At 37.2% G+C, this 9,526-nt stretch overlaps 1 protein-coding gene and 1 pseudogene across 1 annotated transcript; both read right to left on the bottom strand.

Annotated features, from left to right (window-relative positions):
- Positions 1-864: 864 nt before the first annotated feature.
- Positions 865-3,952, bottom strand: LOC125202125 (probable disease resistance protein RF9). Its single transcript, XM_048100468.1, has 2 exons — positions 1,272-3,952; positions 865-1,185 (listed from the first exon to the last, which is right to left on the bottom strand). The coding sequence occupies exon 1, from the start codon at positions 2,871-2,873 to the stop codon at positions 1,311-1,313; it is 1,563 nt and encodes a 520-aa protein (XP_047956425.1). The 5' UTR covers positions 2,874-3,952; the 3' UTR covers positions 865-1,185; positions 1,272-1,310.
- Positions 3,453-9,526, bottom strand: part of LOC125200121 — a 9,184-nt pseudogene continuing 3,110 nt past the window's right edge.

Consider the following 9,526-nt stretch of genomic DNA (forward strand, 5'->3'; position numbering starts at 1 on the left):
TGTGCCCATCAAGGGATCGCATGTCCAATTGAGTTGTTGTAATCTGTAACAGTGTCGTATGCTTAGGAGCTCTAGCCTTGGTAGGCTTCCATGTTGCGCTCTCAATCGCACCAAATCCATATCTTCGATTACAAGTGTCAAAAGTTTAAAAAAACAATCAGATTCTATATCCTACTCTGGGCCTCGAAAGGCATAGTCATGTAATTTGAGATTCTCAAGATTTGGTAGCAACAAACCAATGTCATTCATGTGTTTCCATGGACACCCTAAGCCACTCAACTCCAACCTTATCAGACTTGATGGGAACATTGAAAGTGGTACCACGACCTTGTACTTCATACCTGGGTTCATTACAAAATATGAAAGGATGTTCAAATATTGGAGTTCCTTTGAGATACATCTCAAGCCACTCAATGAGTTGCTATCATCGTCATCATCATAAGGTTTCAAGTCCATCAGAATCACTAAGCTCTTTAAATTAGGGATTCTGTTGAGAATATTGGTAGTGCAACTTTGAACACTCAGACCAAAAAGAATTGAGAGTTTGTCCAAAGTAGCTTAGAATTAGGGGTTGATAGGTCTCTTCCACAAATCCTAATATGTTGTAGTTCTTTCATGTCCCATATGACATAACTCCACGCTTTTTAATGTTCATATGACAGAACTCCACGCTTATTTCCTTTTTCGTTCGTCCCGAAAAAATTGTCACCTTCCACTTTTACCATTTTTGGTAGTGGACCTCCATTCCACTAACTTATTCTCACTCACATTTTATTTTAAAACTAATATATAAATGTAGGACCCACGAACCACTAACTTTTTCAACCTACTTTCTATTACATTTCTTAAAACCCGTGCCCGGTCAAATGGTGACGAATTTTGGGGACGAGGGAGTACATAAAAAAAACTCATAAGGTCTAAACATTCAATCATGTTTGTAGGCATATCTAAATATTCCTTTTCTCTGCTTATTTATTGCACTAACAAACTGAAAAGTAATCTTGGGAAACCTCCACAATACCTCATCAGACAACCAGAAACACAATTTTGATTGAGTCGAAAAACTCCACGAAACCTTAGACAACTAGAAAGATCTTCGTTGGGTTGAGAGCGAGGAGGCATGGTGTGGAGCGTTGGCCGGTCTCATGATATAAACTGATGCATGGGAAGTTAATGCAACTCAACCTTCATAATAAACACACATATTTTAGCTAAGAAGGTTACAAAATTTTATGATGTTTGAGCAAATTAAATGATGTAGGAAGGCTAACCTGTTAACCAAATTGAGAGTCTAGCTACGAGACCTCATCTCAAAATGAAGAGTAGCAACAAACTCTGAAGAGAGATATCGGTCTTAATAGCTTGGCAGAAGGGATAACTAAGGGATTGCACTCAACTAATTCAATTGTAGTTTGGACCATTGAGGGATCACGCATCCAATTGAATTGTCGTAATTTGTAGCAATGTCTTATGCTTAGGAGTTCAAGCCTAGGCAGGCTTCCATGTTGAGGTCTCCATAGAACCAAATCAGTGTCTTCAATCACAAGTGTCTCAAGCTTCAGAAAACACCTTGATTCTATATCCCATTCTGGGCCTCGAAAGGCATATCCTTGTAAAGTAAGCTTCTTTATATTTGGTAACAACAAACCAATGTCATTCATGTGCTTCCATGGACACCCTAAGCCACCCAAAGTCAAATTTGATAGACTTGATGGGAACATTGAAAGAGGAGCCATACACTCATACTTCATGTCAGGATTGATTACAACAAATACAAGTCCCATCAAATTTTGGAGTTCCTTTGAGATATAACCCAAGTCACTCAATGGGTTGTAATCAGCACCATCATCATCATAAGGCTTCAACTCCATCTGAATTGCTAAGGCTTTTAAATTAGAGATTCTTTTGAGAATTTCTCTAGTGCAACTCTTTGCACTCACACCAAAAAGACTAGTGAGTTTGTCCAAAGTAGCATCAGAATTAGGAGTTGGTAGGTCTCTTCCGAAGATGTCAATATGTTGTAGCTCTTGCATATTCCATATTTCCATTGGCATATAGGACTGACCCCCACGCTTTCTTATGCTTACATATTGTTTGATAATCAAGAATTGAAGGTAAAAAAGCTTGGATATGGATATAGGAAGCTCTATGTCACAAGTAAGGGCAAGGTATTTTAAACAAACTAGTTTCAAAATTTCACGTGGAATATGGTAAAATCGGACCTTACAAGCATCTAGTATCCTAAGCAACTTGAAATCCATGGCATGTAATGGCACTGGATATTGGTGGCTAGGACCATAACAGAGTATAGAACGGGTCGTAAATGCACAATCAATTTTTATTGAATCATACACTTCTTTGAAGGCAAATAAAGTGTTGTAATGAGCACACAACCGGCGCTGGTCTTTCATATCATCATCGTAACTTTGCACTACATGCAAAAACTTGATCCTACTTGCTTCTTTTTTGCAAAAGTGCTGCCAACAAGAGTGCACGCGAAACTCTCTCTTTGAAAACCAAGATCCTGGTTTGAATTTGAATATAACAAGATTGTACAATGCAGCAAGCTCTGCCAAAGGTTTTTGAATAAAATCATTTACGGTTTGGTTTCCAATTGTTTCAAGAAACCCTTCAGCACTCAACCGATTGAAAAGGTCGTTTGTATCAATATCGCTATATGGAGGGAAAGCTCCCAAATAGAGAAAAAGCATTTTTAAATATTGAGGTAAATAGTCATAGCTCGGGGAAAGTACCTCTAATATTTGATTATATGCATCTAAGAAGACTGAATTATGTTGTTTCTCGCATACCTCAGTCCAGTATTGTAGGGTCTTGTCTTCTTTGGATAGAAGCTCTGCAACTGTGACTATCATAAGTGGAAGACCTTCACATTTGTAGGCAATCTTCTTTCCCAATTCTTCAAGCTGGTGAGGGAAACCCTCTTCACCGAACAACTTCTCACCAAGTAATTTCTTACTTTCTTCATCATCCAACAATCGTACTACTAGAAATGAAGATGCTTTAATCCTCTTCCTGCTCGTAAGCAAGACTCGGACATTACTTTTTTCCAAGTTTTCCAATACCCGCGTGTCCCATTCTCATACATCATCCAACACAATGAGACATTTCTTGCTCTTCAATCGCATTTGCAAGAGTCCAACTAATTTCTCGCCATCATCATCGTCTCCTCGGGTAAGCACTCGTTCTTGAATGTTGGGATGCACTTGAGCTAGAATGCATCGTAAAATTTCAGTGGATTCACATTTTCTGCCCACTTTGACCCATGCTCGAAGCTCAAAATATGTCTGAACCGATGGATCGTCAAATACTTTCTTAGCCAGAAATGTCTTTCCAACCCCTGCCATCCCAGTAACCAATAACCAATCACCTTCATCTTTTCCAATGAGATAATCCTTAACTTGTTCAAATTCATCATTCAATCCAACCATCTCTTAGTTGATTCCACCAACATCAATTCTTGAGGAAATCGGTTCGCCTTCTTCTTCACGCATATTCAACAATTCAGCATCGTACGCCGCCTCCATCACCATCGCCTTATAGACGAAGCGATCAACGCTCTGTCGTAGACTCTGCAGATCTACAGAGAAAGACAAGTGACCTCTCTGGCTTTCGAGTTGTAGAAGAATCTGATGGGTGAAAAGGGACTCTAGTAAATCTTCGAATTCCCATACGACCGTTTTGATGCGTTCATCCAAAGCATTCACCTTCGTCCTGATCTTTCTGTAGCCGGTGGAATCCAACTTTAGCAGAACTTTCTGCAAGCGAGCCATGGCTTCATAGGCTGGTTGTAAGACTTGCGGAGATGGAGGAACCAGCGAAATACGAGACGATTGTACAATAAGTTTAATCGTGTTCTTGAGAGAAATCGCAGCACCATAAGCTGCCATCACCTAATTGGAATATGAATTATCAAGACAGAGTAAGCTGCAGTTGTTTGTGGTGGTGAAGTGGTAGGATTTTGTAATTATGGGCTGTGTAACCACTAAATTGAAATATTCAATTATTGAAGTCAACAATCATCGTTGTGGTAGGTGATCCAAAGTGGTTGCAAATAGACTACTAAAATTAAGTCGGCTGCGGAAATGATACTTTTTTAATGAAATAACGGAATATTTTACTAATAAACGTGTGTTTTAATCTCATATGTTCAAGTCTTAACGATATATATTCAAGCTTGGTGTCTCTATAATTAATGATTAGATGGGTCAGAATTTAAATAACATGATCAATAATTAGTCCAATGGCTTATGACCCAGTATTTCTTTGTAGTTTAACATAGATGGGCTAAGCGCATAACTCAAGTACTTAAATTAAAACATATGATTATAAAAAGGCCTTTAGCATATAGTCAAATATTACTTCTTCGCTGCGATCTTCGAGAGCTGATAATGTTTGCAAGGAATTAAGAAACACATGCCTTTTTGTAAAGAAGAAAGGAATTTATGATGCTTATGCAAATTAAATGAAGTAGGAAGGCTAACCTGTAAACCAAGTTGAGAGTCTAGCTACTGACTTCTCATCTCAAAAAGAAGAGTGGCAACGAACTCTAAAGGCAGATCGCGATCTCAAGTGATGAGCAGAAGTGACTGCTAAGGGATTGCACTCAACTAACTCAATTGTAGTTCTGACCATTGAGGGATGACGTTTCCAATCCAGTTGTTGTAATTTGTTGCAATGCCGTATGCTTAGGAGCTCAAGCCTTGGGAGGCTTACATTTTGAGATTTCCATCGCACCAAATTCGTGTTATCAATTACAAGTGTCTCAAGTTTCATAAAACACCTTGGATTTATATAGCACTCTGAACCTTGAAAGGCATAGTGTTTTAACTCGAGGTCCATAAGATTTGATAGCAACAAACCAATCTCATTCATGTACTCCCATGGACACCCTAAGCCACTCAAATGCAACCTTACAAGAGAATTTGTCCAAAGTAGCATCAGAATTAGGTGTTAGTTAGTCTCTTCCCATGACATCAATATATTGTAGTTCTAGCATATCCCATATTTCGGTTGGCATATACGACACAACTCCACGTTTTCTAATGTTCATGTGGTTTGATAATCAGGGATTGAAGGTGAAGAAGATTGTATATGGAAACAGGGATCTCAGTGTATTGGCACCGGATATTTGTGATAAGGACCAAAACAAATGAGAGAACGAACAGTGGATGCACAATCACTTTTTATTGAATCATACACTTCTTTGAAGGAAAACAAAGTGTTGCAGTGGGCACACAATCGACGTTCATATTTCATAACATCAGCGCAGCTTTGTACAACATGCAAAAACTTAATCTTACTAGCTTCTCTTGCACAAATACTGCCAACAAGAATGTACACGAAATTATTGCTTTGAAAACTAAGATTCTAGATTTGTATCGAGTAGAAGAAGATGATACCAGTTAAAAAGCTTTGCCAAGCATTGGGCCATGAAATCACTTGTAGTTTCATTTTCAGTCGGTTCAAGAAACCCCTCAACAATCAATCGAGGGTTGATGCTGTCTATTTCGATATTACTATATGGAGGGAAAGCTCCCAAATAGAGGAATATCATTTTCAAATATTGACGCAAGTAGTCATAGCTTGGGTAAAGTACCTCTGATATTTTATCATATGCATCCATGAAAACTGAGTTATGTTGCTTTTCGGCCACCTCAATCCAAAACTTTGGGATCTTGTCTTCTTTGGATAGGAGCTCTGCTATTGTGACTGTCATAAATGGAAGACCTTCACATTTCTCGGAAATTTTCTCTCCCAATTTCTCAAGGAAAGAAGGGAAACCCTCTTCACCGAACACCTTCTGACTAAGTAATCTCTTACTTTCTTCTTTATTCAACAAGTGTAATGTAGCATGATCGGCACATTCTTCAATTGCTAGCCTGCTTGTAACCAAGATTCGAACGTTCTCTTATGGCAAGTTGTCCATCACTCGTGTGTCCCATTTCCATATATCATCAAACACAATGAGACATTTCTTATCCTTCAATCTCTCTTCCACGAGTCCAACTAATTTCGCGCAATCATCATCGTCTCCTTGGGTAAGCATGTTAGGATCTAGTTGAGCTAGAATGCATCGTCTCTATGCCTACTCTGACCCATGCTCGAAGCTCGAAATGCCTCTGAATTGATGGATCTTCAAATACTTTCTTCGCAATAGTAGTCTTTCCAACCCCTGCCATCCCAGTAACTAACAACCGATTCCCTTCATTTCCGATCAAATAATCCACGGCTCGTTCAAATTCAAGAGATAATCCAACCATCTCCGAGTTGATTCCACCAAAATCAATTCTCGAGGAAATAGGTTCGCCTTCTTCTTCTGACATATTAGTCAGTTCAATATTGTACTCCGCCTCCATGACCACCACCCTCTCCACGAAGCAATCAACACTCTGCTTCAGACTCCAGAAATCTTAAGAGTAAGAAGACAAGTGACTTGTTTCACTTTCGAGCTGTGGAAGAATCTGATCGGTGAAGTTGGATTCTAGCAAATCTTCGAATTCCCATACGACCTTTTTAATCCGTTCATCCAAATCATTCACCTTCGTCCTATCTTGCTGAAGCCGGTGTCCTCCAATTTCAGCAGAACTTTCTGCAAGCGACACATGGCAGTGTAGGCCTTCGCGGGCACTGTAAATTTTACGGAGAGGGCGCGAGGTAGAATTTTATACTTGAGATAAATCGCTGCAACATAAGCCACCATCAACCATTTGAAAAATGAGATATGAAACACAGAAACCGGTGAAATCAGAAATGATTGCCGAATGCTCGGAATTGTGTAGTTTAGACAAACAGCTGCAGCATAAGCCGCCATCACCACTTTGATGTATGAATGATCAAACATAGCACAATAGGAAGCGATGAACTGCTCGACTGTTGGATAGGGAGAAACCAGCGAAATGCGAGACAATTGCATATAAAGCTTGATGTATTCTTGCGAGAAACAGCTGCACCATAAGCCGCCATGAATGATCAAGGAAGAGTAATGCTAAAATTGTTGGTGGTAGTGAAGATGGAGGAGTTGAAATTTTTAAAATGATTTTGCTAATAGCGTGTATTGACTATGATGATCCAATAATGCAAAAATAGTACTCCGTTCCATAGTAACAGAGACATTTCATTTTGCACACTCATTTTGAAAAAATAATTATAAATAGTTAAAGTGGAAAAAAAAAAGTAAAGTAAGATAGAGAATATTGTATATAAGACTCTTCTCTACAATATTCTTTCTCTTGCTTTACTTTTTCTCCACTTTAACTATTTATAATTATTTTTTCAAAATGAGTGTAGAAAATGAAATGTCTCTATTATGGGACGGAGAGAGTACTATTTTTCAGTAATATCGATTGGATCGGATCAGTCAATTGAATACTTATTTTAAAGTTGGTTATGGGAATTCTAATACTTAATCCGTACCTGCATTTCTCTGCAAAGTCAGCACTGCACATGATGTATCCATTAATGTTCATATTTTTGGGTTAATCATAATATTTTAAAGGTGATTGACGTTTGGAATTGAATGATTAGTGGTAAAATGGGGTATATCCAAATTGCTATAGCATACACAAATTAAATATTCTACCCTATTTACAAGAAATTTGAGAAATTATAAATAATTTGAGATTTTGTGAAATTCTTGTAATGGATTGCAAACATTCTTTTCCTACTCGAATATTATGTGTGTAGGGATGAATATTTTTCTTATAACATAAAAACAGATTTTGAGACCTTAAGTTTTGTTTTAATTTTATGTTTGATACACTCCCTGTCAGCCAAAATGTTGTCCATGTTTAACTTGGCACGAATTTTTAAAAATATAAAGAAAAGTGAGTGGAAAAAGTCAGTGGACTATAGGTCCCATATTTATATATTGATTTACAACAGAATGCGAGTGTAATAAGTCAGTGGAAAGTAGAGACCATTTATCAATAATGGAAAAAAAGCAAAGTGGACAACATTTTGTGGATGAACCAAAATGGCAAAACTGGACAACATTTCACACCCGGAGGGAGTATTTATTTAGTTTTTTTTCGTTTTAATTTTAATTAATTTCAAACTTTTTTATTAAAACAAAATATATTCATTTACTAGGAGTATCATTTCACGCCCTCTAACAAGCGGAGCGGAAACTAACAAGGGACGACGTTGCTGTTGGGGCTATTAATGTAACTAAATAAGGGGAAGAAAAAGGCCCAATTCAAGCTCTACTGATGGCCCATCTCATCGGAGCTAGTGGTAAACTAAGTAAAAAATGATAAAGTAGCCCGAAACTGATGGCTCGATGAGCCCGATGAGCTATCGAACATTTCGAATTAGGAATGAATTTTTCTAACCAAATTAATACCTATCGATTGACCCGCATCTTGAGAAGGGGTGATCCGAAACTTGATGGGCCGGCCCAATTGACATCCCTAGTTATAATATCGATATATCTCTTTAGGTCTACATGTTGTCTGGTATGGGAGTTAAATTATATCTTAGCCCGTATTTTACTTTCCAGGCTTGTTTAAGTTTCATGTTTTGATTTGTTAAATAAACTCAGCAGATAGATGGATTAATCAGTCTATATTGAAAATTCTATTAAGATAACTAGATTATTATCTTATTGTCCTCAAATTTTTCACCCCTCTCATTTTGATTGAGATTTACTAAAGAGTCCTTTGGAGCAATCACAGTTTAAACTTTATTAAAAATTAATTTACCAAATATGGGGTTAAAGGATCTGTTTTATTTATCAAATATACAAACCATTCACTCAAGTCGTCTTATTCATATAAAACTATATATATAGAACTACATAATCTATCTTACTTTATTAACTAAATAAGTATTAAAAATTTCAATAATTTAAATTTTAAACCAGCTACCAAATGAGGCATAAAAGAGTACATTAACATTCAAAACTGTTAAATTTCCGTGGAGACTATAATTTTAAATTGAATAAGCCTTAAAAGAAACCAAAAGACACAAGACAAAATAAAGAAGATTGTATACTTTAATATTAATCTTTTGTAGTTAATGTGCAGCAAAAAAAAGTTTAATTATGCTTTTTGTTTAGAGTGTCATTAGTAGGTTGGCTGATTATGACACTAGTCATTAATTCTCTAGCATGTGTTTTCATTCCTAGAAAAGGTGTCTCGTATTCCATCTTTAATTAGTAGAGATGGAGAGTCTTTTGTAAGTTGAACCATTTTTTCATCTATCTAATTATCAGACTTTCTCCCTTGAAAACTCACCTCCATAAGAACTCCTAAAACAGAGACTATACAACCATCATCTCAATCAAAAATAAAGGAGAAATTCTAGTGCCAACGATCCAACAGTTTGGCATCAGAGCCTAGTTGAAATACTAGGATTTCTCCAACAAAAAAAGCCTCAAGAAGGTGAAAGGAAGAGCAATAGTTGCTGTCAAGTTTCAGCAGAGTATCTCATACAAAATGGAGAACTCACAACATGTTTCTCTACCAATCTTTGCCGGAGAGAACTTTGAGTTTTGGTGCAAGAAGAT

This window comes from Salvia hispanica, chromosome 1 (assembly GCF_023119035.1).
Source record: "Salvia hispanica cultivar TCC Black 2014 chromosome 1, UniMelb_Shisp_WGS_1.0, whole genome shotgun sequence".
NCBI lineage: Eukaryota > Viridiplantae > Streptophyta > Magnoliopsida > Lamiales > Lamiaceae > Salvia > Salvia hispanica.